The 15,495-nt window shown below is 49.0% G+C and overlaps 1 protein-coding gene across 1 annotated transcript in view; it reads right to left on the reverse strand.

Moving 5' to 3' along the window:
* The window catches only part of ABI3BP (ABI family member 3 binding protein), a 292,470-nt gene that overhangs the window by 34,052 nt on the left and 242,923 nt on the right, over positions 1-15,495 (reverse strand). Inside the window, exons 49-51 of the mRNA XM_029913250.1 lie at positions 13,859-13,993; positions 12,386-12,454; positions 10,768-10,980 (exon numbers count right to left, since the gene is read on the reverse strand). Coding sequence (XP_029769110.1) covers positions 10,768-10,980; positions 12,386-12,454; positions 13,859-13,993 — 417 coding nt within the window. The remainder of the gene's footprint in view (positions 1-10,767; positions 10,981-12,385; positions 12,455-13,858; positions 13,994-15,495) is intronic.

Consider the following 15,495-nt stretch of genomic DNA (forward strand, 5'->3'; position numbering starts at 1 on the left):
CAAGACTGAGGGTATAGCCATTCCATGCCCTTAAGGAAACAGCCCACCAGAGGATTGGCAAAGACTGAACACCCTAACTCTCCAGGGTGGAATGCTGAGATGGCCACGAAGTGCACCCTGATGAATGATCCAGCCAGGCCTAGCTGCTTTAGGTGCAGTAGATAGTCCAGGATGAATGGTATAGATGCCTGAAGTGGAGATACTCGACTGCGATTACAGCAGCACGAGAACCATTTCCATTTGGCCAGGTAGGTGGCCCTGGTGGAAGGTTTCCTGCTATCAAGGAGTACCTCCCTCACCAATTCGGTGCACTGGAGCGCCCTCGTGTTTAATCATGAAGCTTCTAGGCCGTGAGATGGAGGGACTGGAGGTCTGGGTGAAGCAGTCAGCCATGGTCCTGTGTAATCAGATCGGGAAGGAGCAGCAGGGCTATGGGGGTGCTCACTGACAGCTCCAGAAGTGTTATGTACCAATGTTAGCGTGGCCATGCTGGAGCGAGCAGAATTACCTTTGCCATGTCCCTGCGGATATTGAGGAGAACCTTGTGGACAAGTGGTATCAGAGGAAAGGCATACAGTAGATGGTTCCCCCAGTGCCTTATGAACGCATCCAAGACTGATCCCGGGCTGTGTTTTTGGAAGGAGCAAAATGCTGGACACTTTCCGTTGCTCCTGGTGGCACCTTTGGAAGATGGAGTGGATGATGTCCTTCCGGATGGACCACTCATGACTGCAGAACAACCTGCTGAGGTGGTCCGCAAGCTTGTTGCGTGCACCCAAGAGATAGGACGCCTCCAGGTGAATGGAGAGGGCTATACAAAACTCCCACAGGTGGACAGCCTCCTGACAGAAAGGGGAGGAGCAGGCTTCACCCTGCTTATTTATGTAAAACATGGCGGTGGTGTTGTCGGTCAGCCCACCACGCACTGACCTTGCAATATGGTATGGAAGGTCTGGCAGGCTGGTCTCACCACGCTGAGTTCCTTCATATTGATGTGGAGCAGGATCTTGGCCTGCGATCACATGCCCTGAGTCTGTAGGTCTCCTAGGTGTGCCCCTCAACCAAGGTCTGACATGTTCGATACTAAGGTCATGGATGGTTGAGGGGTAGTGAATAGGACTCCTTCGCAGACCACGCGAGGGTCCAACCACCATCCTGGCGTGTCTAGGACTCGTGACAGTACTGTTACTACCGAGTCTAGACTGTCTCAACCCAGGTGATAACCTGAAGTGAGCCACGCCTGGCATGCCTCATGACATAGCTGCGTGTCCCAAGAGGCTGAGGCATGTCGTCGCAGTGGTGGGGGAGTATTGTCTGAGCATCTGAATGACGTGTGACAGTGTTTGGAATCTGGGCTCTGGCAGGATGGCTCTTGCCTGAACAGGGTCTAGCACTGCCTCAATGAATTCTATTTGGGGGTGGAGGGGAGGGGGTGACAATGTCGATTTGTCTCTGGAAGGTCTGTCTGAATAACTGGACCTGGACTGGACTCCACCTGCTCCCTGGAGCGCCCTCGCAGAAGCCAGTCGTCTAAGTAGGGGTACACTTGCACCTGTCTCTTTCGGAGAAAAGCGGCGACCACTGACATACACTTGGTGAACACCCGGGGGGCTGTTGATAACCCGAATGGGAGCACCATGAACTGATAATGTATGTGGTTGACAACGAACCTCCGGAAACGTCTTTGGGCCAGCCAAATGGCTATATGAAAGTATGCATCTTTCGTGTCGAGGGCAGCGTACCAGGCCCCCGGATCCAGAGAAGGAATAATTGTGCTCAGGGAGACTATGCAGAACTTCAACTTCACCATGAACTGATTGAGTCCTTGCAGGTCCAGGATGGGTCTGAGACCCCCCTTTGGCCTTGGAGATTAGGAAGTATCGGGAATAGAATCCTTGTCCCTTAGCTCCTGAGGAACCTTCTCCACCGCTCCCATGGCGAGGAGTGCCTGCACCTCCTGGATAAGTTGTTGCTCATGAGAGGGGTCCCTGAAGAGGGACGAGGAAGTGGGGTGGGAGGGAGGGGAGGAGCAGAATTGGAGAGAAAATCCCACTTCGACTGTATGAAGAACCCAGCGGTCCGACATTATTTGGGACCACGCATGGTAGAAGTGGGATAGACGGTTCAAAAAACGGGGGGAAGGATCCGTAATTGTGGCTGGTACGCTGCCCTCGGGCATCTCTCCAAAACCCTTGCTTGGGTCCCAACAATGGATTGGTTGGGCCCTGCCCTTGGCCTGTGGGAGGGTTGGAAGGCCTATTCCTGGAATTCCTGCCCCTACGGCGGTATGTATCCTGCCTCGGGTGGGGTTGGTATTGCTTCTGCTGCTGCACTGGCTGAGGCTTGAAGGGCTTTCTCTGGGTAGCAGGTGTGTGCATCCCCAGAGATTTCATCATTGCCCTGGAATCCTTAAGGCTGTAAAGTCTTGCATCTGTCTGGTCCGTGAACAGCCCTGCACCCTCAAAGGGAAGGTCCTGCCGGGTCTGCTGAACTTTCGGTGGGAGCCCAGACACTTGGAGCCAAACTGTTCTCCTCATGACCACCTCCGAGGTGATGGTACGTGCAGTGAAGTCGGCCGAGTTGAGCGAGGCCTGCAGAGATGTCCTGGCAACTGCCTTCCCCTCCTCAACCAGAGCCGAGAACTCAGCTTTTGACTCAGTGGTGAGTAACTCCTTATATTTTGACGTAGAGTCCCAGGAGTTAAAATTATACCTGCTGAGGATAGCTTGCTGGTTAGCTATTCTCAGCTGTAGACCCCTGCAGCATAAACCTTCCTGCCAAAGAAGTCCATCCATTTGGCCGCTTTGGTCTTGGGAGCCGATGCCTGTTGTTCCTGACGCTCCTTCTCATTCACCATAGAGACTACCAGGAAGCAAGGGTATGGGTGGGAGAACAAGAATCCATAGTCCTTAGAGGGAACAAAATATTTTCTTTCCACACCCCTGGCGGTGGGTGGAATGGAGGCTGGAGTCTTCCATAGAGCATTATAATTGTTGCCAATAGTCTTAATTACTGGCAACGCCACTCTGGAAGGACCCTCCGGAGTAAGAATGTCCACCACCAGGTCCTCTGACTCAATGACTTCCTCCGCCTGCAGGCCCATATTATGGGCGATGCGGCAGAGTAGGTCCTCGTGGGCCCTGTGGTCAATGGGTGGAGGACCTGAAGCTGACGCCCCAGCCACCGCCTCATCAGGCGAAGACGAAGAGGAGGCCAGTGGTGGCACAGGGTCGTCATGGACCACCATGTGCTCAGGTTGGTCCTGGGTAGCATTGGTGTCAAGTGGTGCTAGGTGGTCCAATGGGACCTGGGATGTGGGTGGATCTGGGGCCGTTTCCGTTGTGTCCTCTGTAGCACGTGGGGGTGGTCTGGATAATGCTGCCTCTGTAGTACGAGGGGTGGTTCTGTCTGCAGGTGACTATGCCTGGTGATGCCCCAATGTAACGGACCTAGAAACCCTGGAAGGGGTACCCTGGGCCTGATGGTAAGCCCAGGGGGTCCAGAAGGGCCCTTGTGCAGTAGGTGGCCACTGTGGTTGCCAGGACGAAGCCTCCCGTGCTTGTCCGACCTACGCCTATTGCACCGTGAATAGTAGGAGCCGGTCTCAGAATCCGAGGATCCAGAGGGTGACAACCACAGCGGTACCGAGGATCCCTGCGCCGGCGGTCGGTGCCAAGAAGAGGAAGTCGGGGATGGGTGCTGCGACGACCGTGTAGATGATTGGCATCGGCTTTCCCCATCTTAGATCGGTGCTGGGGAATAGCTCCTGTGGTCCGGTGGTGTATCATGGTGCTGGGCGATAGAGGGTGATTGCAACCGGTGCCGAAGACCCCGAGCATTGCATTTCCTGCGTCTTACTATCTTGTACCGGTACCGGGGGTGAAGTAGATTGGGAATGGTGCCGTGAACGGTGCTGGTCTGCTGAGGAAGAGGGCCTCATCATTGCCAGTATGCCTCTAGATGGCACCGTCTAGGCAGTGCCGGGGGCTTGTCTCTAACAGCAAGGGGCTGAGGCGCAATACTTTCTATGAGCTCCCTTGCCGCCTCAAAAGTATCTGGGGTGGAGAGGGGTTCCAACTCCTCCACCAAGCAGTGCCCCGCTGGAGAGTTGCCGGGTGCCGGACTCAACGATGCCGACAGAGTCGATGGCACAGGATCTTGCTGTTTGGAAGTTAAGTCCTTCCTCTGGGGCAGCAAATTCTCCCCGGATGGTCTCGCTCTCTGAGGAGAGCGCCCTCTGTCGGCCTTCTTATGGCACGTATGGGGCACTGGGGATGTTGACCAATGCTGGGGTGCTGCACTGTGCTGGGGTGCCGGGGATCTTCGCTACCGAGGATCTCTAGCACCAGAGTCCTTCCTTGGTACCGGTTCGCGGACTGATGCTGGGGCGCTCCGCACCGAGCTCAGGACTTGGCAGTCAGGTGCCGCTGTATGGAGTGTGGCTTCCATTAATAGTTGTCTGAAATGGAAGTCACGTTCCTTCCTAGTCCTGGGCTTGAAAGCCTTGCAGATCTTGCAGCGCTCGGACTGATGTGCCTCCCCTATACACCTCAACCATGAGTCGTGAGGGTCACTGTTGGGCATAGGTTTCTTGCATAGACCTCAAGATTTAAATACTTGGGCTTGAGGCATGCCCTGGAGCCCAAGGTAGGGTGAGGGGAGAATGACCCACTCACCAAAGCTATTGTACTAAAACAATAAACTAAACAATAAAACAAAAGAAAAGCTGTGAAGAACTAAGAATGGCTAAGGAAAGACTTGCAGGCAAGCAAGCTAACACAGTTCCAATGCCGCCACGGACGGTAAAAAGAAACTGAAAGGGGGTTGATAGGGTCATATATTGAGCACCATGAGGGTGCCACTCCAGGGGGCTCCCTGGCCGACCTGATGGGAGCTGCTAATGGAAAAAGTTTCCGATGACCGTGCATGCGGCGTGCACACACCTAATTGGAATCGACGTGAACACTCACTTGAAGAAGAACTATGTTTAATGATCCAGTGTTATGGAGTTGTGAGTGTAATGGGACCTGGATAGGCTGAGCTTGCTGAGACCCTTTTCCCGTCCCTCCAGTATATCCTTTCAAGTGAGACCCATGTCTCTACTTCTCTTTGTGGTGAGATCCCGCGATCCAATTACTGTCCAACTGGATCTCTAGGTTACAACTGTCTGGTTGCCAACAGTGCTACTTAGCAGGCTCACCATCTGCAAGTTTCCCTCTGGGAGCCTGTGGTCAGCACACATTTGCTGTCAACACAGGAACAGCTTCTTCACAAATGTGATTTATTCTGCCCAAATGTTACGCAGTGCTTAGAGAGCTGGATTAAATAATGAGACCTACGTGTCTGTTCCCTTACTTAAGATTAACCTCTCTAGCCACTGCTCCCATGGGTCTGGGTTATTCCCCATCTCGGAGTTGGGAGAAACAGCCTACACTGCTTGCAGGCTCAGCTTTCTCCCTCGATCTCTGACTCTCATACTGTCTGCTTTTTTACTGACACACCCAGGCATAAGATGATCACCCGTCCTGAATTGGGCAGGACAATCCCAAAATGCAGAGTTCAAGTCCCGGTCCCAGGCTGAATGACTTTGGGGCAGCATTTATCCAAAATTCCCTGTGACACCGCTCCGCGCCCGCCTGAGGCACAGGGGCGGCACCAGCCTTTTCCCACTTGAGAGGCTCTCCTTTCTCAAGCTAATATATATATTAGCTTTTTATGTATATAAGCTTTTTATATATACAGCTCTACCCCGATATAACGCGACCCGATATAACATGAATTCGGATATAACGCAGTAAAGCAGCGCTCCAGGGGGGCGGGGCTGCACACTCCAGTGGATCAAAGCAAGTTCGATATAACGCTGTTTCACCTATAACGCAGTAATATTTTTTGGCTCCCGAGGACAGCGTTATATCAGAGTAGAAGTGTTATATATCTATATCTATAAGCTTTAGAAGGAGGGCAGGCCTCTCACCTCTTTCCCAAACACCAAACTGCAGACTATTTTATACCATTATATGTGTTCCCCTTGAAAGAAAAGACTGAATTTGCCTCTAGTTATACAGATCTGTAAAATGAGTATGACTACAGGTCCACAGTAGACTTGTGAGTACATCAAGGCTAAGGGAGTCCTTCACTTAGCAATAATGACAATATGCAAGATCATCCATTAGACTAATGAAATACATTGTTTTTTTTAATGGGAAGATGAACATGAATGCTAAGTTATCCTCACTATTTTTTAAATCTAAAAACCTGACTTGGGTTACAGATTTCCAAAGGAAAGATATAACTATTTTAGGGCCTGATGATCCTGTAAGTATCTATTCTGGGGTGTGATGCTTATTACTGCGAGTAGAAGCCCATCGACTTTATTGGTTAGTCGTAAGGCTTTGCTGGATCAGGTCCTTAGACTGTAAACTCCTGAAGAGAAGAAACATGTCTGTATTATTGCTGTAAAATGCTATGCACACCTACAATACTGTGCTATACATAAGTGTTAAATAATAATGTTAAATAACTTGCTTTTCCCTTTTATTGTCAAACAGCTGAATTACCATTATTAGATCCTACCAGATTGTAGAGAATCCACTTACCTACAGTGCATTGAGGAGGCAGAAATAAATAATGGGAAGACACATTTTGTATAGGCCTGATTCTACATTGTCTTGCATCTTGTGTAGTCACTGACATCAGTACACAGAAAGGACAGTTACCTGGTTCCGTAACTGGCATTCTTCGAGATGTGTTGCTCAGGTGTATTCCACTACAGGTGTGCGTGCTTGCCACATGCACCGGTATCGGAAGTTTTTCCCTTAGCAGTACCCGTAGTGGGGGAGCACCGCTGCGACCCCTGGAGTGGCGCCGACATATTGCGCCATAAAGGGGGCTGAGTGCTCACCCCACCCTCAGTTCCTTCTTGCCAGACAACTCCGACAGAGGGGAAGGAGGGTGGGACATGGAATACACCTGAGCAACACATCTCGAAGAACGCCAGTTACGGAACAGGTAACTGTCCTTTCTTCTTCGAGTGATTGCTCATGTGTATGCCACTATAGGTGACTCCAAGCTATCCCTGATGGAGGCGGGTAGGAGTTTCAACTGTAAAAATTTTAGGGGTTACCCGGGTGGAGCACCGCCCTACCAAACCCGGCGTCATCCCTTGTCTGGGAGACGATCACATAGTGCGATGAAAAAGTGTGGACAGAGGACCATGTAGCAGCCCTACAGATGTCCTGAATAGGGACATGAGCCGCATAGGCCGCTGACGAGGCCTGAGCTCTCGTCGAATGCGCCTTTATAATAGGAGGCAGGGGAACCCCTGCCAGGTTGTAACAGGTGCGAATGCACAAAGTGATCCAGTGGGAGATCCTTTGGGTGGAGACCGGTCGCCCCCTCATGCGCTCGGCCGAAGCAATAAAAAGCTGGGGGGACCTCCTAAATGGCCTGGTTCTGTCTAGGTAAAAAGCCAGCGCTCTGCGCACGTCTAACATGTGCAGGTGGCGTTTCTCATTGGAGGAATGGGGCTTAGGACAGAGGATCGGGAGGAAAATATCCTGATCCATATGGAAAGCCGAGACTACCTTCGGCAAGAAGGCAGGGTGAGGGCGGAGCTGAACCTTGTCCTTATGAAAGACCGTATACGGCGGTTCAGAGGTCAGGGCCCTGAGCTCGGAGACTCGGCGGGGTGAGGTGATAGCCACTAAGAACACCACCTTCCACGACAGGTGGGACCACGAACACGTGGCTAACGGCTCAAAGGGAGGCCCTGTGAGGCGGGAGAGTACCAGGTTTAGATCCCAGAGCGGGACCAGGGGTCTGGCGTACGGGAATGATTAAAGGTCTTGAGAACATGACCTATGAAGGAAGGCTGAAAGAATTGGGTTTGTTTAGTTTGGAAAAGAGAAGACTGAGAGGGGACATGATAGCAGTTTTCAGGTATTTAAAAGGGTGTCATAAGGAGGAGGGAGAAAACTTGTTCACCTTAGCCTCTAAGGATAGAACAAGAAGCAATGGGTTTAAACTGCAGCAAGGGAGGTTTAGGTTGGACATTAGGAAAAAGTTCCTAACTGTCAGGGTGGTTAAACACTGGAATAAATTGCCTAGGGAGGTTGTGGAATCTCCATCTCTGGAGATATTTAAGAGTAGGTTAGATAAATGTCTATCAGGGATGGTCTAGACAGTATTTGGTCCTGCCATGCGGGCAGGGGACTGGACTCGATGACCTCTCGAGGTCCCTTCCAGTCCTAGAATCTATGAATCTATAAGTCCAACACCCCCAAAGTCTCTGGGGTCCAGCAACCACCCAAAGTCCCAAAAGTCCAACAACCCCCAAAGTCTCTGTCCCTGGTCAGTGCAGCCCCAGAGTAAAAGGGGGGCACGCAGCGTGTTAAGGGGCACCTTACGTGATCCGAGGCCGGCCGGCCGTCTCTCCGTGGGGTTCCGCCGCAGCCTTCACCACAAGCCAGTCCACTTCCTGCCGTCCCACGAACTGCTCTACTCTACGAGCTGCTCCGCTCCGCTCCAGCTGTCCCTGCAAATGGCTCCGCTCGGCTCAGCAACCTGTGAGCCGCTCCAGACGTCCCTGCAAACGGCTCCGCTCGCCATTCCTTGGGCAGCTCCAACCATCCCCGCAAGGCTCCGCGCCACTCGCTGCTCCTCCAGCCGTCCCCGCAAACTGCTCCGCCAGCCGCTTAGCAATATAGCTTCAGGCTCCCCCACTAGTTAACACAGCACTCAGTGATCTCAGCTCTTAGTAACTTTAGCTCTTTTGTGATTTCAGCTCGTAGTAGGGGAGCCCCAGTGCTGGTGCACCATTGGCCCAAAGTGAATTCAGCTCAGCAGCCTGTAACTAGACTCCTAATGGAATCAAAGTTAGTTCTGACATTCAACAGTGGAGAGAGGAGGTAGTGCAATCGGCGGCCAATGGCATCATGGGCTCCACATCCAGGTTTGGTGCCGGAGTCAGTGCCTGGGGTTCGGTACCCACGACCTGATCACGGTGCCGGGAAGGTGACGAGGGTCGGCACTGAGAGGCACCCGTCACGGAGCGAGGACCTGGTTGCACAGGTGCCTGAGGCCACGGTGCCCACTGGCACCATTGTCCTTGCCAGGGCACGGCCTGGAGCAGAGGCGCATCGGGCGCCGGCAGGGCAGACTGGTCCTCGGTGCGGTGCGGCCCTGGGAGAGACGGGTGCGCGCTGATGCTGAGGTCCGGGAGGAGAGCACGGTGCCGTCAGAACGGCTGGAGCGGTCTCGATCATGATGGCTCCTGCCCCAGGACTTCGACCTAGAGGAGGTCGAGATATATATGTCCAAGGAGCTGTCCCTGGAGTCCTTGTGGCGCCTTGGTGCCAGGGACTCTCGGGACGCGCCGCGAGCATGGCCTCTGACACGGCGGGCGCTTGAGTAGGAGTGTCGGTGCCGACGGCGTCGCGACCTGTTCCTCTCGGACTCACTGGAAGAGGAATGGCGCTGTCTCTTGCCACCTCCTCGATGGTGCTTGAGACCGGAGGAGTGGGATCCGCTCCAGGAAGAGTCCGGACGCGGAGTCAATGCGCGTCGTAGGGCTCTGACCGGCACCTCGACCCGGGAAGGTGCCTCGGCCTCCGACACCTCCGAGGAGTGCTGATGGGCACCCAAGGGCGGCTTTCCACGGGACCGTGGGCCCGACTGCGGCGGCGCTTCCAGCACTGGAAGCGTCAGTATATCACGTGCGGCCTGAGCCTCTGGCGTCGAAGGCATGCGTACCTCAGGTGAGGCTCGCGCGGACGGGACTGGACTACTCCACTCAGCGCGAGTAGGAGGTCTCTGTCCCGGTGGGGATCGCGGGCTGCCCAACCTCACCCCGTCCTCTCGGCGCCGCTGAGACTTCCCTGGCTTCTTAGCTAGGGAGCGGTGCCGGGACGTCGACCGTGCCTCTCTGCGCACCGAGGAAGCGGTACCGGGTGCAGATTCGGAACGGCGCACTGGAGGCGCTTCTCCACGTGCCGACGACGCGGAGCCCAGCGCGGTGTCAGCTCGACGCACCGGTGTCGGGGCCAATGCTGACTCCATTAAAAGAGCTCGGAGTCGGATCTCACGCTCCTTCTTCGTCTGCGGCGTGAAGAAGCGGCAGATCTTGCATTTCTCACTAACGTGAGACTCGCCCAGACAGCAAAGACACTGATTGTGTGGATCACTTCTGGGCATGGAGTTGCGACAGGAGTCGCTTGACTTGAAGCCTGGGCCACGGGGCATGCCCCGAGCCAGGCACTCGCGAAAGAAAGTTCAGTAAGGGAAGAGATCAGTGAAACTGGATACCACTAAGCTAGAAACGCTGCAGCTACGCTAAGTTGGAGCAAGTTCCGACTACCTTCACTGGCGGCAAGATGGAACTGAGGGTGGGGGGAGCACGCAGCCCCCTTTATGGCGCGATATGTCGGCGCCACTCCAGGGGTCGCAGCGGTGCTCCCACCCTAAGGATACTGCTAAGGGAAAAACTTCTGGTACCGGTGCACATGGCGAGCATGCACACCTATAGTAGAATACACATGAGCAATCACTCGAAGAAGGACTCCACAGTTCTGATTTGATAGCATTTTACGCCCACCTTCTGCAATTGTCAATAGTTATACAAGATGCTAGGCAGTGAAGAGTCAGGCTCCCTTTATCTAAATGATACTTTCATCTGTGGACACAAAACAACAACAAACATTTAACTAAAGTAAAAATGAGCATACAGTGTTATATATTGAAGTAGTAGATGATAACTGAAATTAAACTTACAGGTAACAGTGTCATTTTCCGGTTTTGTCCAGTTCAGTATGACAAAGCTTGGACAACCCTCGACTGTCACCACAGTGAGGTTGGAAGGAGGATTTTGTGGAGGGCTAGTAGCATTTTCCATGTCGCTGATCTTCTTTTCTTGGAAGTATTTGAGAGTTCTCGTAATAGAACATGGCTCGCTGTCATTTTTTGGCATGTACTTGACGTGAGGGCCTAGGAGAAAAGCATCACCCAGTTAGTGCTAGGTAGGACAGCAGAATGCAGCTACAAGGCAAAACTTATTTAAGTGCATGAAGTAGGAAATCCTGCCTGACAAATCATGTCCAAAATCTCACACAGATGCCATTCTGTGATGGTCACATCTACACTTTGTGTGCGCATTGTATTCTGTGAGTATGTTTTAACTATTATTTTCCAATTTTTTTGTAACTTATCTTCTCTAATGCCTACATGTGAGAGACAGAATAATAAATATCCCAACACCAACACGTTGGTGTGATTTTTGTACACCTGGAGCCTGTGCTCATTTCACCCATCTCTCATTCGCACGAGTGATGATGGCAGTGGGCACTCAAAATTGCAGGGACAGTGTTACATAGGAGTCAACAGGGTGAAGGCACAGCTAAATATTCTGAGCAAGTGAATTAGTTTCTATCACAAACTGGGACAAGGACAGACTTTGATTATCTATTTTTACAGTGTCTAGAAGAATGAAGCCCTGCTGCAACAAGGATTTGTCAAGAATAAATCTTGCCACACCCACCTAACTTCCTTCTCTGACAGGGTTACTGCTCTCGTGGATGGTGGGGGAAGAAGGGAAGCTGTAGACATGATACATCTTGATTTTAGTAAGGCTTTTGACACAATCCCACATGACATTCTCATAAGAAAACTAGGGATATGTGGTCTAGATGAAAAACCTGGTTGAAAAACCATATTCAAAGAGTAGCTAATAATGGTTTATCATCAAACTGGGAGGTTGTCTCTAGTGGAGTCCTACAGGGGTCTATCCTGGGTTCTGTACTATTCAATATTTTCATCAATAACTTGGATAAGGGAGTGGAAAGTATGCTTATAAAATCTGTGAATGACACCAAGCTGGGAGGGGGACTGGACTCGATGACCTCTCGAGGTCCCTTCCAGTCCTAGAATCTATGAATCTATGAATCACCTCAGCAGTTCAGGCTCCATTTCCTGCAGGCAACAGATCGCGCTGCACAGAAACCGTTGAAAGATGGCGCCAAAGGTGGACGGAAACAAAGGGATTTCTGGGATGTGAAGCGATGCATCACGGGGCGTTGGGAGAGGACCCAGAATGCCCTGCACCCACGCCCCCTTCCCACAACTCACGGCGCCAGAATGGGAAGAGGTGCTCTGTGGGATAGCTGGCCATTACCTCCCATGTCTTACATATGACACTTCCGTTAATACACCCGAAAATGGTATTAGCTATTAGGCTATTGGCAAGGAATGCCAGACTGAGAGAGAACTGCTACACCATTCCTGGTCATGAGGAGGCACTCTACTGATGAGTCCAACACTTCTACAGATATATATAGATGGGGAAATATATGAAAACTGACTTAATAACCAAGGAATGTAGCCATTACAGTCATACCTGTGAACCGTTGTTTGCCCAGAGAATCAGTCTCTGATGTAGGACTCGAGCTGAAGACAGTTGTATTAACTGAGGAAGACACAGTCACAATAAAATTCTCAGAAAAGCATCAAGTTGCAATATAAAAATGACAACATCTCATATTTCATCTGCCATTCTAAATTACCTCTCCATGGTGCATGCTTGCTGTCATTTTTGCTTTCTCCTAGTAGTCACCTCATTTTGGCTGTGATGGAAAATAAAAGCCTAGCTTCTCTGCCAAAACCAGGATAATCATTACCCAAATGAATGAGCTCATTATTGCTGTCAAATCCAGTCCATGCAGAATATCCACACTCCTCTTTAAAGCTCCAACAAAGCATCTTTTTGCATCACATTGACTCTCCACCCTTTAACTCATGGTCTGGCTCAGTCTCCATCAGCACATTAGACTATTACATTGATTCAGTAGAGCTTCCACAATCAAAATGGCAAATATGGGCCAAATTCTGTCTTCACAGCATGCAATTCCCATTAAAATCAATAAAAGCAAAGTGCAAGTATGCTGGAAGCCAGTGGAAGTACATGAAAAAGCAGAATAGGACCCATGAAGTTAATATTTCATAATTAAATATTAATTATGGCAAACAAAATGGACCAAATTCTGCACTTAGACGCAAACCCTGCTTCCGTCAAAGTATATGGCGCCATGGCAGTCACAAGTGAGAAATCATTCAAAGGTATATTTCAGCCTGATAAATCTGAAGAGGTTTGAATAAATATTTTATATTAAGTTATATAAAATTAAGAAAAGCACTCTGCATGTGTCTCTTTTTAAGTTTTAAGGTCCCTAAGTTATTTCAGCCTACACTAGTGCTTTATACAACTCTCCAAGTGAAGCAGCTCTTATTTTCCCAAACTCATATGAGTTTAAAAACCAGATCTAGTGGCTTGTACCCATCTCATATTACTTCTTATATGCAAGGGGGCTGGATTATCAGAGTAACTAGGTGGATATATACAACAATAATACCACCGTGTAGATCACAGATGAGTAACAGCTTGACATGAATGTGTGGCACTACATATAGTGAAACTCTCAGAAAAGGAGGCTACATCTTGTGGTGCCTCAACACAATTCAAGTGGCCTCTATAGTAAGTATCAAAAGTGTGTGAGGCATGTACAGACTTCTCGGAAGACAAAGGGCCTTATTCTGATATCACATAGATGCAAATCAGGAGTAAGTCAGTTGAATTCAATGCAGTTACACTAGTGCAGAAGTGGTGTAAGTGAGATCAGAATCAGAACTAGTCCAGAGGCCCTTATATTAAATAGATAACATAAATACAAGTGTTTGGGGAAGGGATGCAACAAAAATTTAAGTGACTGATACAATCAAGTAGCTGAATTGCATGGAACTTTAATACAGGAGCTCCCTGAACTTTAGATAAAAACAAACAAAGATAAAACAAAACTGCTCCTAACATGCTTACCATAGTCTTCTGGAGGAGAAGCAGAAACTGTTGGCTTCTTTCTTGGTGTTTCCATCCTCAGAGATATGGTTGGTCCAGTAGATTTAGCTACAATCGTCGTGGGAGAAGGTGGAGCTCGTGACTTCAAGGCAATTCCTATGTGGAAGAAGTGAGCTTGTTTTCTTTTGAACACAACTCAGATTTTTACGACTGTTTAGTCGGAAAAAGAGTGGGATCATGTATTTAGGAGGAAGCACCTATTTCCATCTTCAAGCCTAGCTCCCCCCTCAGCACAGCACCATTTTCCAGTTGGACTCAAGAAAGACTGGACAAATCCTGATTGCAGCTAAAACAATATAGTCTACACCTTCAATATATAAAAAAATGCTAGGTCACTCAAACTTTGATTTCTGAGGGATATAGGCAGATAAAAATTGAATATAGTTAGTTGAATATACTACAGGGCGCAATCCTACACTAATTGGTAAAGGGACAAAATTACCCAATAAAACTTTTTTGTTTCTCTCATCTATAATTCTCTGCTTCTAGGTTAATGGTGATGGTTTACGCCTATGACAAGGTACATGATGAGAGAGCTAAATTCAGTAACTGAGACTTGGACTCTTCCCGTGTAATACTGTTTTTAAGTTCCTTTCATTTGCATAGTCAACATGGTGGGCACATTACCAAGTCCATAGTATGAAGGAGGATTATGGATGTAAACAGCCAGCCAGCAAGGGTTGTCTTAATTACAGCTGAATTTACACAGCTGAACAATGGAACCCTAAAAAGTTTGTTACAGTATTTCCTAGGGCAGCTCTAAATCCATTCAAGACAAACAGCATGACTTTCATTAGTTCTGCCCAACATTTTGTACAATCTACAGCACAATGGGCTCAGAAATTGGGTAGGATGGTTTTATTCTGGGCTGGACAGACCCTTTTTTATAGTAAGCAATATCCATCTTGAGAAGGCGTTGATGAGTAGCGCTATTATTCTCCATTGAAAATAAATGACTAAATTATTTGCCATTTTTAATTATTTTAGATCATGGGATATTGTTTTTATTCTCTCCTGGTATCAATTAAATGATGAAGACAAGTATTTGAAGAGGTGGATGGTTTGTGGCAAAATATTTCTACAGTAGAACGTCAGACAACATTTTTCTTCTGCATAGTAAAGTTTCAAATCTGTATCAAGTCAATGTTCAGTTGTAAACTTTTGAAAGAACAACCATAACGTTTTGTTCATAGTTACAAACATTTCAGAGTTATGAACAACCTCCATTCCCGAGGTGTTTGTAACTCTGCGGTTCTACTGTAGTTTGTTTTCAAAAAGTAAGTGGAAGTCCAAAATTACATTTGAAAAAGGTCAGATATTTTCTAACAAATATTGCATGGCAAATCTCAAAGAGTTCAAATACTATATAATTTAGGCCTGCTCCCTGCTTATCATGACACTAGAGATAGTCAATATTTTTCACACAAAACATTTTTTTGTTGATAAATGCAGATTTGCCAACATTGAAACATTTTGCAAATTCATATCAATTTTGCCAAATTTACAGTAAAAACAAAGAAACAAATCCCCCCAAAAGAAACATTTTCACTTTTTTTGGTTCAAAATGATTTAATTTCAAAACTTCCTATAATTTTATA

The sequence above is a fragment of the Terrapene carolina genome, unplaced genomic scaffold, assembly GCF_002925995.2.
Source record: "Terrapene carolina triunguis isolate 2854851 unplaced genomic scaffold, T_m_triunguis-2.0 Scaffold558, whole genome shotgun sequence".
NCBI classification, from domain to species: Eukaryota; Metazoa; Chordata; order Testudines; family Emydidae; genus Terrapene; species Terrapene triunguis.